Source organism: Chrysochloris asiatica, unplaced genomic scaffold, assembly GCF_000296735.1.
Source record: "Chrysochloris asiatica unplaced genomic scaffold, ChrAsi1.0 scaffold00014, whole genome shotgun sequence".
NCBI lineage: Eukaryota > Metazoa > Chordata > Mammalia > Afrosoricida > Chrysochloridae > Chrysochloris > Chrysochloris asiatica.
In genome coordinates this window covers 7,708,057-7,728,536 of record NW_006408532.1, presented here as the reverse complement: position 1 = coordinate 7,728,536, position 20,480 = coordinate 7,708,057, and the positions used below count along the sequence as shown (strand labels likewise).

Sequence of the window (20,480 nt, the reverse complement as noted above, 5' to 3'; positions counted from 1 at the left end):
TTCAGAGCCCCAATGGCTCATAAATACCAGGCAAGGCCTCCAGAGCAGGGCTCACAGGAAAGCACACAGGTGGGGGAACAGAGATTCTGGGAGGGGCCCTCAGGGCTCCAGGAATCGCTCTGACACAAAATCGAAGTTCCGGAAGGCTGCCTGTTGGCGGGCAGTGAGTGGGCTTCGGGGGTCAGGTGGAGTCAGAGCAGGTGGCAACCCTGTGAACTCGCCTTCAAAGTAGCGCAGGTCTGCAGGGCCACAGAGGATGGGAACAAAGGGGGGCTGGACAGTTCGAGTGAGCAGGGCCTGCCAGTCGGTGGCCTGAAGGCAAGAGTAGAAGGTCCTGAGATGGGGGCCCTAGTTCCTGGGCTCATGCCAACCTCCCATCACACCTCATGCTAGCTGGGTTCTGGCCCCCCTTGGCCCTGACTTCTCACCCTGAAGAAAGGCTGTATCTTGATCTCCTCAGCATCCTGCTCACCTGCCCCCAGGCGCTTCTCTGGGCACTTCTGGAGGAGCTGGGAGAGAGGACCGTGTAGATGAAGGCATTCAGCTCCAGTGCTGCCTGGCTCCCAAGTACCCATGGTAGAGGGCATGTGAGCTGTCCATCCCAGCCCTGGGCCCGCCTGTGCTTACCTTCTGAATGAGCTCAAGCGCTTGTATAGACAGGAAGCGGGGATAAGAGGCAGCCTTGTTGACAATGCAGTCGAACACCTCCTCCTCAGTGTCTCCTGGGAATGGGCACTGTGGAGACAGGGGCTCAGCAGGGTCCAGGGGTCACCCCTTTCTGACCTGGAGGCCCCAGCAGCCCCAGCCCAGCACTCACCTCACCCACCAGCATCTCATAGAGCAGCACACCCAGGCCCCACCAGTCCACTGCCCTCGTGTAAGCCTCCTGGGTTAGCACCTCGGGAGCCAGAAACTCCGGGGTGCCACAGAAGGTGCTTGTCCGGTCCCCAAAGCCGATCCCTGCAAAACCAACATCTGCTTCATACCTGCTCACATTGACCTCTGGTTCCAAGAGTCACCAGCCAAGCTTTCTGACAGCAGAGCCTTATATGGCCAAGCTTACATGCCGGTGTCACACAGGAAAGAACCCAGTTAAGTCTCCAGCCCTGACCACTCTGCTTTTCCCTCTCTGCCAAGAACAAGTTGAGTTGGTCTTTTTTTAAGAGCCTCTGGAGCGAAAGGGCCAATGTGCCCTGCTGTTTCCTGGAATGAGGACCAGGGCAGGGGAACCAGGACATCAGTGGGGAGCAGACTGTTTGGGTGATACCACATGTTCACCACCTACCTGCCCAGGCTGGGTGGACACTGCTGGACATGGGACCTTGCACAGGCAGTACCCACCTTCTTTGCATAAGCCAAAGTCTGCGATCTTCAGAAACCCCTGGGCATCTAGTAGGAGGTTGTCCAATTTAAGGTCCCTAAGGGCAAGGGGGCAGGTCATAGAGGCTGAGAAAAACTGGGACCTAGAGAACAGCAACCCAAACCAAAGCACCATGGTGGGGAGCAACCATTACCCCTACGCGCCCCCACAAAAGTTACCTGTAAATGATCTTCTTTTCGTGTAAGAACTGCAGCCCCAGGACCACACAAGCCAAATAGAACCTTGGGGAGTGGGAGGCGGATGAGAGAGTTCAGGAATGCAGTGAGCAGGGTTGGAAGGCATGATGGCATGGCCTGGGGACCCCTTTGATGCCCTGGCCAGGTCAGGTGACAGAATGAAACAAGTCTCCTGCCAGGTTGGAAGACTCATCCTGACAACTGTCCTGAGGTTGACCCAAGGTCACGTGTACTAAAACCTGCCCTGTGCCAGCAGTCAATACTACTCGTGCTTATTTTTCAGATGAGGATCCGAGAGTCTAGGTAAGTGGCCTGCCCAAGGTCACACAGCTAGTGGCAAAGCTGATGTGGGAACCCAGGTCTTCCCCACTCCAGAGCTGGCCCTCTGGTGGGTTAAGATGAACAGTTGTAGCTTCCATTAGTTGTACACCTTCTGTTCCCATCCGTGTGATGGACAGTTTATAAATGTTCCTCTCATCTATACAACAGTCCCATGAAAGAGATAATATTGGTCCAATCCACAGCAGTAGCCCTATACAGTAGATACTACAGGCCCAATTCACAGCTACATAAACCAAGGCCCAGGGTCACAAACACAAGAGTTGAGAGCCAGGATATGAGCCAAGACCTCTCTCACTCCATGCTCTTCTGTTGATGGGTGACTGGAGGAAACAGGATGGAGGGGACTGGGTAGAGAGAAGCAAGGAAAGCTTACTGGTAAAAGCAGGGAAGAGGGATGGGAACCCACCGGGCCTGGGGCTCAGAGAAGACGTCCTCGTGGATCTGCATCATGAGATCTCCTCCAGGTGCAAACTCAGTGACGAAGCAGGTATGGCTGGAGGTCTGGAAACAGGCATCAAGGGAGAGCAGGAAAGGGTGCCCAGTGCGGCCCACAGCCTCCAGGATCCGCTTTTCACAATACAGGCTGCAGGGTAAGGTGTAGGTCTCAGGACAGGAAAAGCACCACAGGGTGCACCCAGCAACCTTCATGACACCTAGGGCTCACTGGATCCTCAAAGGGCCAGGTGGGTAGAGTGATGGCTTCTATAAATCTGAGCTCACTTAGATCACATAACCTGCCCACCATCAGTGCCCCCATTCTACAGATGAAGAAACAGGTTCAAAGAGAAAAGGAAACCTACTTAAAGGGCACACAGTTAATAACTGCAGGCACTAAAAAGAAAACCCAGACCTGGCTAGCCCCAGAGCCTGCACCCTCAACCTTAACAGGGTCATCTCTTACCTTCTAGATGCCCACAGTCCTAGCCCCAGCCATCTTAGGTGCTCTGGGGAAGGCACACACCCGCTACACACCTCTCGATCTCATCCCGGCAGAGCACCTCTTGCTTCTTCAATGCTTTAATGGCGTAGTATTTCCCCGTCCCCTTGAACTGGACCAGGAGGACCTGGGGGCAGAAAGCAGTAAACCCAGGTGGGCAGTGCAATGAAGCCGCCCCACTGGACTTATACTTCCCCCACTCGCTGCCCCCACCAAATCCCAGTGTCCTGCCCCTGCCTAAGTCTACTACCTTCCCAAAGTGCCCACGGCCCAGCACTGCCAAGCAACGGAAGTCCTGAAGTTGCGGGGGTTTCCTGCAAGAGAGAAGGCACAGGAAACCCCTAGGACAATGGCTGAGCCCCCACTAGAAGTCCCCCTCTAAACTCTCCAGGTCCAGTCCTGGGTTGTCCCCACCTATAGTACTCATGGGACAGGGGCTGGAGAACCCTGTAGGGTGAGTTGATCCTAGGGCAGCCATTTCCAAGAATGTGGGCTCAGTGAGTAAGAACCTGAGATTAAGCCAGTGATACATCAGGGAACATGGGAGTAGTGAATGAATGAGTATACAAATGGTCAGGTAAGGGAATAAATGTCACAACTGGGGCTACCTGGTGGGTGAGGCTGGGAGAGACGACTTCAGTCCTGTCCTGGGCTCTATGTGAGGGCGCTTGGTACACTGTGAAGGCAAAGAAGCTCAGGGTCCAACTGGGCTTCCTCCCTCCTCCCCCTAGCCAGGTCCTCCCAGCCTCAGCCCCCAGAAGATACAGCTCAGCCTTGTCCGTGCTCCTCACCGGAGTTTCCTCAGGAGTGGGCTCTCGGGGCAGGTAGATGCGCGGAGGCTTGGGTGGGGGCTTCGTCTCTTCTCCCAAAGGGGCTTTTCTAGGTGGGAAATTACTGTGGGGAGGGGACAGACACATGGCTAATGGAATGGTTGGCAGGGATGGATACACAGCCAAGCAGAGAGACAGACAGGACTGAGAAAGAAGGAACAATGGAGACTGAATGATGGACAGACGAAACCTGGAAAGAGATGGACATCACAGAAGAGCATGCAATTGGGCAAAGGTGGCTCCTCACCTGGGGGAGGCAGGGTCAGCAGTCCCCCGGGGTGTAGTTGGGGCCTGGGGGCAACCTCTAGGGGGGCTGATGGTGCTTGGGGAGTTGCAGGGGGGCAGCAGGTTCATGACCAACCGTGCCCAGGCCACCATGCTGAGGTTCATCTGGGAAGCCCTTAAGAAGTCCTGGCCTGAAGACCAAAGGAGGGGCTCAGTCCTGGGTCATCCCCAACAGCCCAGCCCGGCTCCTGCGCATACAACCCTCATCCCTTCTGCACCTCTGCGTTTAGAAAACACTCGTTTCTGCCTCTGCAGCCGAGGCCTCCTCTCAATGACGGGGTCACAGAAGGTCACCTGTGGGGGCAGGGGGCAGGGCTAGGATCAGTCCTCTCTGATCTCACTGCCATGGCACCTCTGCTTGGCCCCCCAATTGCCCAGTCTGTGCCCCTAATATCAATAAGTACAAGAGGCAGAAGGGCTCAGAGAGACCGTCTATGCCTTCGTCGGTCCCAGTGAGGAAATTGAGGAATCTATGCCTTCGTTGGTCCCAGTGAGGGCAATCAGGACAGGGATGTAGGTTCCCAAGACTCCTGTGTGGTGCCCTCTCTACTGCCCCCAGAGAAGGGGTGAGAATCCTGTGTCCTTGGAGACCTCCCTCTGGACCCCCACTTCCATACCTCTGCATGGGTGGGACACACAGCTCTGATGGACCAGGGACCTGCAAGGACAGAGGGCAGGAAGGGATGAGCACCTGGGCAAAGAGCAACCCCTGAGGTACCAGGCTGAGGGAGAGCTGGTGACAGGCATTGTCCAGGAAGTCCTCAAGCTTCAGGAAGGCCACACCACACAACTGCCGCCAGTCCCGCCAATGCACTCCAATCTCCAGCTCTCGGGCCTAAATTGGGAAAAGCCAGATTAGGGATAGAGTTGTAGAACCAGCCCTCACTTGGTCAGCCTTCTACTTCATGAACCAAGGGTACCCCTGAATTCACAAGGTCAGCTTCACCTGCTCCAGAGGGATGACAAAGGTCTGGTCCCAGGACTGGTTGGCCACTGGCCCCCAACCTGTCTGACCCACAACACGATTGTCCACCTTCAGCACCGCTAGCACTTCACCTGCAAAAGGCCAGAGGCGGGGCTCAGGTCAGGCTATGAGCAGAGTCCCTTGCTCTCCCCAAGTCCCCCAGGTATCTGCAGTCCCCTACTCACTGGCTAGCTCACCCACACCACGATGCTGCTTGGCCCTAGCCCGTAGCCAGCCCTCAGAGGGGCTCCCGGCTAGTGCAGCTGCTGGAGAACGCCCAGGCACAGATGTCAGTAGTTGCTCACAGCCCAGGAGGCGAACCTGCAGCGTCCCTGTGGGGAGGCACAGGTGGTGGTGTGTGTGGGAAGGTGCCATCCTCCATCACCACAATAGGTCCCAGGAAAGGCAGCTTCTCCCAGAGGTGGCTGAGCCCGGACCCTGCCCACATTAGCCTTGGCAGCCGCCTGGCATCCCCAGCACAGGGCATCTGCCACCCAGTCTTAGGCACCCTCCATGTGCTGAGGGCAGCAGGGGATGGTAGAGCCAAAGGAGTCTTAAACCTCAGCTCAGGCCACATAAAATCACAGGACATAATGAGATACACCGGGCTGAGGGCCTAGAACTTCGAGCAAAGAGCAGAAGGGCTGGCTCCTTGACCCACTTCCTCCCTGGGCCTTAGTTTCCCCACCTATACAGGGCAGATGAGTCCCAGCTCTGTCCCACTGCACACAATGGGTATAAAATGTGTGGGACTCAATTTAAGGGTCATTATAGCTGTGTCTCATAAGAAGTAGGAATCAAACAGCTTTTGAAGACATAAACTGAGTAACTGAGTCCAAGAGCAGCTGGATTTAGGGAGTCCAGGCCTGAGGGTGATATTCAGAGAGGCAGGTTCCCAGGGTAGGAGAAGCATCTTAGGAAGAAATGGGGTTTCTAGCCAGGAGACAGGATATGGGGTGTACCTATATATCTGAAACTCCAGGCACTGTTCCCTGTCTTTTCCAACTTGTCTAGCTGGACAACTCTCACATGTCCTTCAAGACCAAGCTCAGACACCATCTCCTCCAGGAAGCATTCTCTGATTCCCCGAAGCTAGGTGAGGGAACGTCTGTACTTCCCCTTCTCAGCTCCACTCACAGTGAAGTGTGGCCTGTTCTCCCCTCACTAATGCTCTGTACAGACAGGGACTGCACTGTCTAGTTCACACTATATCTCACTCAGGTGGAAAGCTCAGGCCTTCAAAGTTGCTGCTTTCAGACTGGGACACCCCTGCATTGCTGGTGGGACTGCAAAATGGTCCAACCTCTCTGGAAAGCAATATGGCGTTTCCTCAGAAGGTTGAAAATAGAAATACCTTATGATCCAGCAATTCCTCTACTTGGTATTTACCCACAAGAAAAACGAGCCACAATCCGAGAAGAAACGTGCACACCATTGTTCATCGCAGCACTATTTACAATAGCAAAAAGATGGAGGCAGCCAAAGTGCCCATCAACTGAAGAATGGATAAACAAACTGTGGTACATACACACAATGGAATACTACACTACCTTGAAGAACAAGGAAGCTGCAAGCCACCGCATAACATGGGTGAACCTTGAGGGCATTATGTTGAGTGAAATTAGTCAGTCACAAAAAGAAAAATACTGCATAGGACCACTACTGTAAAAGACTAAGGAAAAGAACCCATACTAAAGGGTGGAGGTGGAGGGGGACTCTTTGTTGATTATTGGGATGTTGGGGGTGGGTGAGGGGAGGGAAGGGAAGATGGAGCACAGGGCAGGGATTAGACACAGGATAGTTTGGGTGCTAGGGAGGGGGCAATATACAAGTAGGGAGAGGGGAATGGAAGAACAAAGCAGATGGGAGAACAATTAGGTGTCAATGGGCTAAGTGAGACATATAAATAATGATATATGCACAACCTGGGAACAACAGGTTTCTGGAATACAGAGATAGAACCATGGCTGGAATGTGGAAAAGGGGGGAATAATGTTAAGAAGCTTGTATGTCTTTTCAATCTTCGTTTTCCTTGCATTATATTGTAAAATAGACACTGGAGAGGGGAGAGAAAGGAATAGCAAAAAGCATCATCATAAAAAGCAACAATAAAAAAATAATAATAAGTTGCTGCTCTCAGATTATTTGTTGGTTGCAATTCAGCTGCTACTACACGGAGACAGAACTCAGCTCAGGATAAGAATGAATTTTCTAATTGTCCGAGTTGTCCAGGACTGGGAACCAAGGTCTCCAGGGCTTTGAGTTCCCCAACACTAGCATTTTAACCATTATTGTGGTTGCTGATTTAAATAATTTATTTAAATAATTTAAATAACAGTTATGCACGCTGTGCCAAATACTGTGTTTACCAATTCATGTGCAAGAACTCACTGAATCTTCACAGAAATCCTATGGGATAGGTGTTATTATCCCCATCTCACAGACAGGTAAACTAAGGTTCAGAGAGTGGATGTTAGTTAATCAAGGTCCCATAGCTAGTAGGTAGATGGAACTCTTCTCCAAAGTTCTTCCCCACTGTGGTCATGGTCCTCTGTGTATGCAACATGGGAAGAGCTCAGAAGGAGATGAGACTCCTGGTTACCTGTCAGGGTGGTGGGCTTCACAAGTGTCCCTGAAGGCTGAGGATTCCCAGGCACAGCAGTCTGCAGTTCCCGGGCCACACTACCACGCAGTGGGTGGGCAGGAGGCAGTCCCTCTAGCAGCTGCTCCAAGGCCAGGCGCAGAAGGTCCAGCTTCTGAGAGGACTCATGGAGCTGGACCTGAGCCTGCCGAGGAGACAGAGACAGGGCTGGCCCATGGAGCACAGGAGATGGGCACAGCAGCCCAAGCCACATTGAGAGCCCCCCCTTCCCCAATGTGGTCTGGGCAGAATGCTATGTCTCCTGTTTCCTCATTCACATTCACACAGACTCTCATTACTGTGGGGGTAGGAGCAAAGGGGTAATGGGAACAAGCCAACCCTTGGAGGGGAGAAGAGAAAAGAGAGGGCATAGTCTAACCTCGGCCAGTGCCTTTCGGTCCTGTGTTCGCCGGTTGCCCAGCAATTTCACCACATTCTTAGCACCTTCAGCCACAGCAGCTTCAATCCGAAGTCGATGCCGAAGCTCTTCCGCCAGCAATTCAGGACCTGGGGAAGAGGAAGCCAGCAGGATCCCTCTGGGTCCTCAGGCCCATGTCCTCTCTGCCCTGCCCATCCCTGCTTCTCAAGGCCTCACCTGGCTCAGGAGACACACTGGTCTCCAGACTGCTGATCTTCATCCTAAGTAGAGCCACCTTCAGCTGGCTGTCCCGAAGCATCTGCTGAGCAGCTGCCAGGATCTTCCTTTCCTATGGGGTGGCAATACATGCTCCACCAGATAAGGGACTGAAGGCAAGCCTCCCACGTCAGACCAAACCAGTGCTAGGGTCAAGTCTCCCCCACCAGATCAGGGTTGGTGTAAAGCCTTTCTCATCATAATCAGAGCCAGGGACAAACCTCTCCTATAACACATGAATTGGGTTGAGTTTCCATGATGCTGGAGGTGGGGACTGGGCTGTGCTTTCCCTCCCAGACTGGAGACATAGGCTGAATTCCCACATTAAATCGGTGTCATATTCTCTCTTCTAGAGTAGAGGTTAGCGTCAAATCTTCCCTACCAAGCTAAAATCTGGCCCTCTGTCTCCACTATCACGCTAAGTGTTAGGACTGTGTCTCTTTTGTCAGCTGAATTGCTTTTTCTTATAAGAATCAGTACTGGAGCTGCACCTCTCCTAATAACCTGAGAGTCATGCCTTTCCCATCAGATTAGAGGCTAGGGGTGTACTTCACCCATCACACGTCTTACCTTAGGGGTGCCACTGGCACATGTGTGGGTCATATTCTCAGCCCCCTGTTTTACTTTCAGCTCCACCTGCAACTGCCTCTGTAGAGCCTCCAGGTGCCGAGCCCTTGGTAGCTCTGCCCGCAGTTGGGGTCCTGAAGCCACAGGTTCTGTGCATAGAGAGTGTGGGGCACATAAAGCCCTGACCAGAGCCTACATCTCTCCTCTCCTTCTCCCCTCCTGAGGGGCACTGGCAGAGGAAACCCTGAGAGGCTCAGAGGAGGAAAGTAGACTGGTCAGGGTAAGGCCCAGGAGACAGCTTGGTCCAGTGCTTCCTGTCCTGAAGGGTGTGTTTGCATGCCTCACTCACCAGCCGGGCCGGCCCCATGGCTAGGCAACAGGATGCGGGCATGCAACTCCCGAAGCTCCCCATGCAGCTGCTCCAGGCGGCGATTAGAGGAACGCAGGAGCTGCTGCACGTGGCCCAGGTGGCGGCGGTCTGTGGCGACCCGCCTTAGATTCTCTACACCTTCCTTGATCTTCAGCTCTTTCTGGATGGCTCGGCGGATCAGCTCTTTCTCATCCTCTGGAGGCTGCTGGCGTGCTCCAGGCTGTAGAAGGCAGAAAAGTCACCCTGTGAGTCCCTCCCATCAGCTATAGAGAGAGAGAGAGGAGTGAACAGTACCCAGGAGCAACAGACACAGGGTTTGAGAAGCTGCTCTGATCTAAGAGTTCAGTACCTCTAAGTCAGATGGTACCTGAAAGGTCATTGATCCCACTCATGCATCTATCCTCTGCTATTCAGAAAAAGAAGAGTTAGGAGGAAAAAGACAGATAACGCTTGGATGGTTATTGAGGGGTGCCAAGTTGTCTTCAGAGTTTTCCGTTATATGACTCTTTCATCCTCAAAGCAGGCCCACAAGGTAGGTGCAGTTAGCTTATGGATGAGGAAATTGAGACATAGAAAAAGTAAAGTGGCTTGCCTAAGGTCACAACCCAAAAGGGATACCACCATCTCTTGGCCCCAGTTTCTCCCTGCCATCCACCTTTAATCTGGCTGGTTTCTTGGTATCTGGGAGGCCCGCTGCTGAAAAGGGTTGTTCCAAGATCATATGGAGAAGGCAGTGAGAAACCTGAGTTAAAAAAGGTCAGGGTTTGTTCCTCTGACACCCCAATGCCACAGGGAACAAAACAGAGGCACAGAGAGGAGCTGAGGGGAAAGCTGGGGGGCTCCTAGGGAAAGTAGGACGCTCTCTTACTACTTTATTCCAGGTTGGAGAAAAGAAGAGGAAAACCTCCTTCCCAGAGGCCATTTCAAACCTACCAGTGCCAAAGCTGACCTCAGCCTGGAGTAACTGGTGATGACTCCCCTAAACCCTCCCCATAGGTTCTTTCAGAGTCCCTTATGTTCCCCCCCCACCCCTTACCTTTCTCCTCTCCATCTCCTGAGATCCTGGAAGGGGTAGTCACCCCAATCTCAGGTCCCCCACCCCAGGCCTGTCTTGGGCCTGCTCGGCTGGCCTGGCTCTAGAAGGTAGGGGCGAGGCTCAGGAAATCCTTTGACCGCCCTAGGCGAGAGGGCCAGAGCCAAAGGCCTGAGCAAACAAAGATCCCATGGAGCTGGGGGCCCGGTCACTGGCGTCCTGAGTCACCAGTGCCGCTGCTGGGTGGAGGCTTGCAGGAAATCGGAAAATGTGTACAAGTCACCGCTGGAACAAGCAGCGGGATCCAGAGGAAAGGGGAAGGGGGGTGGTGGATGCAGTTCTGAGGGACCCCTAAGTAACTGTGGTAGGGGGATTCAAGTAGTCTCTGCCTAGAACACCTCAGCCTTGAACATTCCCTGTGGTCCTATCTGCTCAGCGCTGGGGCCCTACCTGATTCACACACGTCTTCCCCTCATTCTCATCTGCTCTGGACTAAGACACCTCCCCTTCCCTTATAAAAGATGCACACACAGCCTTGGCCCCTGTGCCCATGCGCACCAATAACTAGCTTTAGGCTGAAACCCTGCCGCCCTCCACGTTCAGGGCTGGAACCCTCTGCGTCTGCGTTCTGGGAAGTTCCACCAGGGTACTGGGCCAGAAGCGTCCCCTTTTGGAAGCTCTCTAGGCGCCTCCTATGCTCGGAGAACCCCGCAGGTGTGAAGATTGGCTTCCTCCTAGGAGACCCCTTCCACAGCCTGTGCACTCCTAGGACCCTTCTCTAAGTGCCCATATGAACCTCTTTTGTTTTCCCGACTAATTCCCATCGACCTTGGTGCCTCGTCTGAAATAATTTTAGAAAACTTTGGGGCCTCCATAGGGTGGCCCTGATTGCAGATTCAGACGTGCTCAAGGGTGGACCTGACGAGAGGCTCTGAATCACCTCGTTGCTGATACAGGGAAATTTCCTGGAGCATGAACGACTTAACCCGTGTTCAGGTTTTCACTGCTGTAGTGAGGCTCGCGGCACGAGCTAGAAGTGACGCGGGGAGGGGTAGAGGGCGCAGATTTAGGGGACGAGGTTTGTAGCTCAACCAGAGTTTTCCCTGTACCCTTTTAGTTCCCGCCCGCAGCCCGACATCTCCCGGAGCAGTTCACCTGCTGCAACGCCCCCTCCTCCATGGCGCCGCTCGGCCCCTCCTCTCCTCCTCTCCGGTTCCGGAAGCTCCGGCCCTTCTAGGACTTTCAAACTTGAAACTTCCCGGGAAGCGGCCCTGGAGCAGCGGGATCGGGCGCCCCCTCCCGAGACCTTGTGATTAGCGCCGCCTCTCGGCCGCTGCAGATCAACGCCCCAGAACCCACTCCTGAAATGCAAGGCCCCAACGACTCCCCAGAGTGGGATTTGGATCCTCTTCTGAGGCCCCAGCCATGGCTCAGCTCAGCGATTCCCGCCCCAGAACGGAAGACGCAGAAAGAGGCATTTCTTTGGCCCTGGTTCCTTAACACTGTCGTCCGGCACTCAAGAGAGGCGGACGAGGGTAATGAGGAAAGGCCCCATGGTATATTTCCTCAGTACAATGTTAAGTGCCGTTGAGTCGGTTCCGACCCATAGCGACCCTGTAGCGGGTTTCCAAGGAGCTACTGGTGAGCTTGAACCGCCAACCTTAATAGTTCAAACCAACGTTGCAGTCTAGCGAATTAACTTACAGCGCCACAACAGTACAATAGATCTTAAAAATAGGAGAATCAAGTGATCCTGAGCTGAATGGGTATGTGCCGTGGAGTTGGTTCTGACTCATAGCGACCCTGTTCAGGGTTTCCGAGGCTGTAAATCTTTACTGACGCATAAAACCTCATCTTTCTCCCGAGGAACAGCTGGTAGTTTCGAGCTGACCTTGAGGTTCACAGCCCGATTCGTAACCACTACGCCATTATCCATAATTCATATGTAAAAAAGACTAAAGCCAGAGAGCTGTTCATAGGCTTAAGATACCCTTAGAATCGAATTTGCAAGCCCCCACCCAATAGTGCAATCAAGCCAACCAGCCAGCCCAATGTTAATTAACATTTAAAAATACACTCATTTGACAATGAAATGTTGAGTGTTGCTTCTGGAAGCCAAACTGGTTACTCAATTCAGCTCTCCATCTCTAGAACAATTTATCTATACTCCCAGCAGCCAGGAAGCGGAATTAGGTGAAACAAGAACTCAAGATGGTTTTCCCAGCTTGTTCCAAAAGCTAAATTCCCAGGGTCTCCAGTCCCAGGCTGATGGAAGTCTGACCAGAGCTGCACCTGTGTGATGGCAATAATTAACGTGACTGATTTTTATGAAAACTGAAGTTGGTGCTCAACATCTAGACAGCAGTGCAAACCAACTCTCCAAATGACTGATTACTAAGACTGTCAGCATAATAGAAATGACTTCTTAGACAGTTATATAGGGTGTTTCCCCTTACAAACCTTTTGCTTACTAAAAACATTAAGTACAAACACCAATCAAGTTGAAACAGCTACTTTCAAACTCATTGTTCTAATTACAAAATGGCAGTCCTTTTCCTAAAACCTATTAAACTTCACAAGCACAGCCACATACTAATGGTCGCTGTTGAAGCTAATATTGTTCTCTGTAAGCAAACTGAATGGTTGTTCATCACTCTGGTCCAATGAACTTGTCCCAACTTTCAGCAAACGTTTTCGCCCTTTGCAACTGAATTCCATATTCACCAAGGCCAAAAAGGGTTTAACATCAAAATTATTGAGTATTAAAATTACATGTTTCTGGACCCAGTGAAGCCACATGTTATAAGGCAGTAAACTATCAAGAGCCAAGCAGCCTACTAGTGAAACAAATTTGTCAGCCAAATAAGACCAGGTTATCTGTGGACCGTTTCCATTTAAACTAGAATTTAAATGAAGAGTTGGGTCAACGGGGGCTCTGGGATGTTATGGAAGGTGAAAAAGCCAATTAAGTATTTTCTTTGAAATCAGATCATTGGAGAAAGTTAATTAAAAACTGCAAGAATTATCTGAACTGGAATATTCCTATAGGTTTTTGAACCAAGTATTATGGACAGAAATTACTATCTTTCTAATTCATCTAATTCTCCTTGCAAACTCAGCCATGTAACTATGCCATGCCTTCTTTCCACAGCCACTTTTTTGTTTTAAACTATGCTCATAGCAAAGGGGTTCTGAGTCACTAACCTTTACCAATAAACATTTGCCTGTATTTCCCTTGCAGTTGGGCAGAAAGTAACTTCAAAATTTAAGCAGTCTGGGTGGGACTGATTAAAGGATAGTGGATAATTGCTATCAGGACTCTAAGAGTTGGAAATGTTAAGGTTTTGTAGCAAAAGGAGGGGAGTGGCTGACCAGTCCCTGTGACTATCAAAGGACAAGAGTGTAGTGCAGGACACTACCTAAAACAGTGAGGCCAGAGATAGAGCCAGATACCATGAGGTGGGAGAGATGGAGCAGCTGGAAACCCTAAGCCTGGAGAAGGAGGAGCTGTATGCTGAGGACCAGGGGGCAAGCTTTAGGGGTGTACCATTTGGCAATTAAATGATAGGATGAATGAAAAACTAATATTCTCCCATGTAAACTACCACATAATTCACAATAAATAATACCAATCTCATTTATTAGTACTATGCAAATAACATTGGTGTTATAGGTTTGGCCATTTTCTTTTTATTTACCAACCCTAAGAGTCATAGTGTGGTGCAGCATAACAAAGTTGATTTGGACCACAAGGTCAGCAGTTCAAACTCACCAAACCAACTCCATGGTATTTAACCACCACCTGTTTATAAATTTTAAGTTTCCCCACCATCCTGCCCCCTCCCACCGTATAACGAAGGATGAAAGCCAAAAACTCACATAGCTTACCATCATCTAAACCCAAAACCAGATGAAATTTCTCTACAATGAGAATGACCCCAGTCAAAAAAAAAAAAAAACACTTTATGTTCCTTTATTGGAGCAAGATTCCTGACCAGTACAGTGATGTATTAACTAAGTATAGAGATGTGTGCAAAGAAATTACATACTACTCATCTAAACCATTTTTGTTACACGTAGTTGCCTCTTAATGGAATTGTTCCGTTTATAAAGCTTTATACATCAAAAGCTTTGAATTTGCCCAGGTTGGCCATTGATTGTTCTCTGAAAAAATGAAGTGGCATTGATTTAGCTACTATATTTTACAGCATTAAAAAAGATTATGCATTAAGTTAGATAGCTTCTCAAAATGACATTATATGCACAATGGCATTTAGTAGGCTCCATCATCTCACCCAGATTCACAAGTCTCATTTGGTAAAAATTTTTTTTTTTCTAGTTATGCTAGAGCTGGTACTGGAGACAAAGAGGTGCTCCTGAGTTTCTCACCACCAATACCAACTTACAACAAGCTAGACACATTAAGTGCCAGTGAAGACATGCCAGCAACTAACTGCCCTGCGCTGACTTGACATTAGAGCACCAGGTCTGATGGTGGTGGCAGGCACTGAAATCATGATTACATCCACATACATAAGGGCCCATATTTTAAATGTCAATTTGAGATAGAAGGCAATGATACACATACTGAGTTTTGCACAACCTAGTATTCCCCAATGTGAATTCTTTAAAAAAAAAGGCAAATTGTACCCAATGTTTTCCAGCTACAAAGTTTTTAATATTTGATTCAACTTCCTTTACTCAATCCACATAGCCCTGAGGTCATCCTGCAAAAGTGCATTATAAAAAATATGGAGTTATGGTGATAAAGTTTGACAATGATAAGTTATAAACAAGTCAAACTTGGGTATCTTTTAAGTTTATCTGTTCTGAGAGAAAAGCATCAAATCCTTTGTGTACACATTTAGTTTTATTGTAACAAAGCAACTTGTACACTTTTAACGTTTAAAACTGAGCATCATCTTTCCTTTCCAGTGAAAACAAAAAGAATTTTTAAAAATAAACAGGAACAAAATTACAATAGAGAATGTCAATTCCAAATAAGATCCTACAGGTTCTGCTGATTCTCCCATCGAGTGGCAGGGCTCAAGTCATCATTAGGAGAGAATTTTATTTTAAAAGTGTCATCTTAAACTGCAAGGATGTCTGTTAAACATCACAATTAAACATGCCAAAGGAGAAGCCATGTTGTCAAAATGCCCACTTAACCCACCCAAACATCTCAAACCCACCCTTTGCTGACCTTCTATAACCCCATTTTTTTTTTTAAGATTTTTTTTCTTTTTTTTTAAACAAGAGAAAGTAGACAGATACATGTTGGTAAATGCTAACTGTCCATATTCACATAGAGACACAGTGTAATCTCTGAGCCCAATATACAGAGAAAGGAGGAAAAAAGCTAGAATTCTATGCACTACTACACAGGGGCCTAGCACCCTCCAGCTTCCAGCAGAGCGAAGGGAGCAGAAGGTTTGTTTTTTTTTTCCCACAGAGCACGGTGGTGTGTTGATTCCATAGTTGTTGAAACAGGAAGGGATAAAAATTAATTTGGGAACAGAAAGGGGTAGAGATTCTTTTCCCACTGTATCTGCTCAAGATATTCCCCCCACCCCCAAAATAAATTGAGAATCATGGTGTAAAGGAGAGAAAAAGAGACCTCAAGAACAGGGCGACTGAGCACAAGAGGGGAAAAAGAAAAGAAAAAGAAGAAAAAAAAAAAAAAGACTGCAACTTGCTCCCAGGGACTGAAGAAAATTAAAAAAAAAAAAAAGGTTGGAATCCATCAGTGTTCTTATTAGTCATCTTCTCCTTCATCCTCCTGTAAGAAAAGTGGGCATTAATTAATCAAGTTTGAAGTCCAAGACTATTTGCTAGTTTTCATATGATACACAGAACAATATGACACAATTAAAGGATACCCTGTCAATTTTCTGAACCAGACTATTAATCTGCATAACGTCTAGGTATAAAGACCTAGTGCTATTGTTTCAGATAAATTAGTTAACTTTTCAGCACTAATCACGTACAATATTTCAAATCAACCAAACTAAAAAAATTAAACCATTCAAGAACTGTAGTTTTAAGATTTTTATTTGCAGTATTTTCCAGAATTTAACCAGATGGTGTCCCTAGCACTTTAACCAAATACTCACTAGGGAAAACTAGTCCTGAGTAGCCATAAATATCAACACCAGAAAAACTGAATGACTAAAATGATAATCAAAATTTGATTGATGTTGAACAAAAGACTTCTCTTTTCTACAAGTCCTCGTCCAAAAGAGTTCTGGGTCAGCTTCATTATACAGTATATACAAAATCCCAAATAGTTACACAAGCAACAGAATTCTTTTTAAGAATTAGTTCAAACTCCTAATGAGTATCAAGATTTTGGTCTTTACTCAACTTAGCAAAATTTCCTTTTACCTCTCCTTCCTCTCCCTCATCATCATCTTCATCTTCTTCTCCTTCATCTTCATCCCCTTCTTCGTCAATATCTTCCAAACCTTCTTCTTCTTCATCATCATCATCATCTTCTTCTCCTTCCCCTTCTTCATCATCCATATCAGGAACCTTAAAAAAAAAAAAAAAAAAATCAACCACCACCAAGAATTACATTAAGAACATTTTCCGTCAAATCAGCCAAGAGCAACCTTGTATGAACTTTGCTAGTATATTTTAAACACACATACACAAGAACATTTCCAACTCACCAAATAGTACTGTAATGGATTTGGCCAAATATCATCTTTGATAACCTCTCCTAACTCATCTGCACCTGCATCAGAATGATCAGTAAACCAAGTAAAAAAGCTCTCTGGTTCTTCATGCTGCCTCTTCCTGCTGGCTTTATTCTGTGTTTGACTTGAGCGTTTCGTCAAATCCTAAATGAAGATGAAAATAATTTGAGAAAGGATCTTTGTTAACATTTAACCTTTTCTCCAAAAAGCAGAACAATACAGCTATCAGGATGGTATCAATACTCTTATCATCATACAAGAACTTAAAATATACAATGGATCAAAAACAATTCTAAAATTCTACGCCCTCAAATTTTATGAGTTTTTACTAAAGAGAAAGTACCAACAATTAACTTGGTTTTTAAAATCAAATTATTGTTGTAAGTCGTGTAGTCTGTTCTGACTCATAGTGACCCTATACAAGGTTTCCAAGAAGTAGCTGGTGAACTTGAACCGCAGACCTTGTGGTTTAAACCGACTTTACAATCTAGTACATTAGCCCACAGTTAAGTCCATTAAAAAAATAAAACAAAGCACAACAATATAAATATAATTATGGCTTTTATCTTTAAATGCAAACAAATAGATTTTGGGCAATAACTAATCATTTAGAGACCAATCACCAATAGAGAAACTGCCAAAATTTAATCTGATTCAAACCATCTTGTATTATAATTTATTAACAACAGATCTGTTGTCAGTTCTGACTTAGAGCAACCCTGCATAGGACTTTCTGAGGAGCAGCTGGTGGGTTTGAACCTGACCTTGTAGTTAACAATCGGGTGCTTATCCTATAGCACATGACACTAGGTATTGCACTTGGCTTCACCAAACTACAGTTTCTAATTAAAAAAAAAGTTTTTGTATTTATAACACTTTACTGATTCCTCAAAACCGTACCTTTCCAGATTTCCATTTGATTTCAGTTGATTTTGAGGATGGATCACCACTCTCATTCAGATGAAATTCTTTGGAGAGAACTTTATTTTCGAAGTAAGGATTTTCATCAAAATACTGCAATAAGTGATTTTAGGGTGAGAAATCAATACATGCAAACAGGTCTTCTATTCATAACTCTAGTTAGTTGTCATAGTGGTAAACCAAACAGAATTACTGATACTTACAAAATCTATTCTGTAACCTGATTTAATATCTTCAAATTCTGTCACTTCAACTCTGGTCAAATAATGCAGTGCCTCTTCATCCTCCTCCCCAAGCAACGCAGACACTAAACCAACAAATTACAAGTCAAATTTTTAACTTGCAAACATAACTACTGACTTAACTCTTTTTCAAAATATCTCAGATTGGTAACATCCTTGTGGTTTCATAAATCCATTAACTGTTAAATACTTTAGATAGAGTATCCGAGCTGTTACCATCATATCAACATCTCAGAGTTCCCAGTTAGTATCAAAAGTGACTTGAGTTGATTCCTGAATCATAGCAACCCCTCTACAGTGTTTCCTAGTTGGTCTGAACTGTTGACGTTGTAGTTACAAGTCCAGTACTTATCCTACAGCACCAACACTAGGACTCCAACTAGATTACAGTAGAATTCTTAATTTTAAGGCCTTTTTTCATTCTGAGTATTTTAAATTTCAGCATGCAAAGCAGCATGCCAGACAAAGCCTCACCAGAATCCCTCTCCACACTTATATCAGTTTCTATTTGTACTAATATTCTGCAGTCCACTTGGAGGAGAGGAGCATACCTTGTGGATGGTTGACAAATGTTGTTACCCAAAAGTTTGGAATTTTGGCGATCAATTCTGACCTCTTCTGAAAGAATGGTTGGCGGAGTTTGTTATATTTCTGTTCTACTTTCAAAATCTCCTCACTGGCTTGTTCATTAAGTCTGAAGCAAATGAAAACACACATTGACAGTGATGGGATTTCACAACTATAAAACCCAGTTGAGTCCACTGTAAATCAGTACTTTTATCAGTGCAAAGTGCCTACTTATAATAACTAAATGGTCTAATTTCTTATAACTTAAGAAATTTCAAGTCAAGCATAAGATGATGATTTGCTATAAGTAATACAACCATCTTTCTCTTAAACACTCAATAAATGCAGTTCTTGACTTAAAACTGCTTATTTGGAACACTTTGCTAACAATGTATATTTGCTTCACCAACTGTTACCAGGTCAACTTCAACTTCTGGTCAAGTAACAAAGTTATAAATCAAGTCAGGGCAACACTGATACCATAATACTGAACTACTTATTAGAAATCCACACACTACAATTTTGACAATTTGTAGCTTTTGAAAGCAAATCCAAACTTGGCAAAAATCAATGTATCTTTATCCATATTTTTGGTGGTTGTACAAATTGTTTCATAATGAACACCACAGTATTTCCAAACCAGTTCTAAGTATCTCTTGTCTAGCAAATACAGATTCAGTTGACCATAGTTTCAGAGACCACTAAAGCCGTTAGTTGCATCTCAGAAAACTCCTCTCCAAAGTAAATTAAGGAAAAAATTTACCTGTCTATTTCATTTTGTACTTCATCAATATGTTCAATTGCTTCCTGCTGTTCTTTTTCTGCAAGAAAAAGTTGCATAAAGATCAATACTAATTAGAAAATAAATTTAATGACTTTACCTTAAACAATTATGGTACAAAGATTTATCTAGTTTTCCTGATGTAACACTGTCCGCGATATGAATTATAACTCAATAAAGCTGTTATAAAAACAGTCTACTACAAGGCATACTCTCCACGTGTTCATGCATTCAGTTGACAAATTACTTTTTAATTAGTCTTTCAAATAAAGCTATCTAACTTGTCTACGGTAGAAAATATTTTACTGTTGTATTTAACGGTTCCTGCACAGAAAAAAGACAATCTACCAAAGTTTCTATTACGGAAAATTCTTGAGGTATATTATTTATATCACAGATGTAACCGAAGTTACAAGTAGCGAGCCAGAATACAGAAACTAACCCCATGACAATGAGGAACCACCCCTAGTCAAAATAACTTTTCCCAAAAAGTTGAAGAGTCTGCGCAATATCTATCAAAATTAAGGCAGACATACCTACGAAGGCAGATGCTGCACCACTTAGCAATCGTAAACAGTCCTCCACCCCCACCTTTCTTAGACTATGATCAGCCCCGAGATTTCTATCTGACCTTTCTTTCTCATCTCCCCGCCACCAAACTCAGGCGGGCGGCTGTTTTCAAATGTGGCCCACCCAAATGTGTAGCACTTACTTGTACGGAGCAACTGCTAAGTTAGAAAACTACGAGAGAAGGAGGGGAGTCGAAGCAAAGGGGGTGGTGCTACGGAAAAGATGCCCTTTTTCCTCTAGATTAGGGCAGCAAAACCTACCAGCCCAAGTGGGCGTGAAAGAGACCGATCGGGCGGCTCACTTCCGGCCCTCAGCGCGGGGTTTGTAGCCCCCCTACCGCGAAAGTCTTTCCAGAAAAGGTTACAATGCTTTTCTACAGACGTCTGCCAGCCCGTGCCGCCGCCGCCCGCCTGGGTGAGCACCCCACGTGGGGAGAGCGCCAGGGCCCGGTCAGAGCATCCTCCCAGCCGCCAGGGCCCCGAGTGCCGCCGGCCGCGTGCTTCCCCCGCGCACCCCCTCCGCCCGGGCCGCGCCGGAGCCT

At 47.1% G+C, this 20,480-nt stretch overlaps 2 protein-coding genes across 2 annotated transcripts in view; both read right to left on the bottom strand.

The window, feature by feature from the left end:
* Positions 1–99: 99 nt before the first annotated feature.
* On the bottom strand, positions 100–11,339 carry PKN3 (protein kinase N3). Its single transcript, XM_006834839.1, has 22 exons — positions 11,316–11,339; positions 9,107–9,347; positions 8,761–8,906; positions 8,152–8,263; positions 7,936–8,063; positions 7,518–7,701; positions 5,101–5,247; positions 4,898–5,007; positions 4,643–4,786; positions 4,170–4,245; positions 3,914–4,082; positions 3,628–3,730; positions 3,445–3,512; positions 3,087–3,150; positions 2,872–2,963; positions 2,306–2,482; positions 1,540–1,602; positions 1,342–1,418; positions 818–960; positions 628–735; positions 429–509; positions 100–312 (listed from the first exon to the last, which is right to left on the bottom strand). Exons 1-22 carry the CDS (start codon positions 11,337–11,339, stop codon positions 100–102), a joined length of 2,670 nt encoding a protein of 889 aa, XP_006834902.1.
* Positions 11,340–15,401: 4,062 nt separating this feature from the next.
* The window catches only part of SET (SET nuclear oncogene), a 5,939-nt gene continuing 860 nt past the window's right edge, over positions 15,402–20,480 (bottom strand). The window contains exons 2-8 of the mRNA XM_006834838.1: positions 19,352–19,409; positions 18,573–18,715; positions 17,983–18,086; positions 17,759–17,872; positions 16,832–17,002; positions 16,545–16,691; positions 15,402–15,939 (exon numbers count right to left, since the gene is read on the bottom strand). Coding sequence (XP_006834901.1) covers positions 15,916–15,939; positions 16,545–16,691; positions 16,832–17,002; positions 17,759–17,872; positions 17,983–18,086; positions 18,573–18,715; positions 19,352–19,409 — 761 coding nt within the window. The 3' untranslated portion in view covers positions 15,402–15,915. The remainder of the gene's footprint in view (positions 15,940–16,544; positions 16,692–16,831; positions 17,003–17,758; positions 17,873–17,982; positions 18,087–18,572; positions 18,716–19,351; positions 19,410–20,480) is intronic.

What these genes read in the sequence shown, in the direction of transcription:
- PKN3 (XM_006834839.1), bottom strand. Translation starts at nt 11,339, where the DNA reads ATGGAGGAGGGGGCGTTGCAGCAG. An exon ending in AGGAGGGGGCGTTGCAGCAG is followed by an intron (nt 9,348 to 11,315) that starts GTGAACTGCTCC and finishes TGCCTTCTACAG; the next exon opens with CCTGGAGCACGCCAGCAGCC. An exon ending in AGTGTTTTCTAAACGCAGAG is followed by an intron (nt 4,083 to 4,169) that starts GTGCAGAAGGGA and finishes TTTGGTCTTCAG; the next exon opens with GCCAGGACTTCTTAAGGGCT.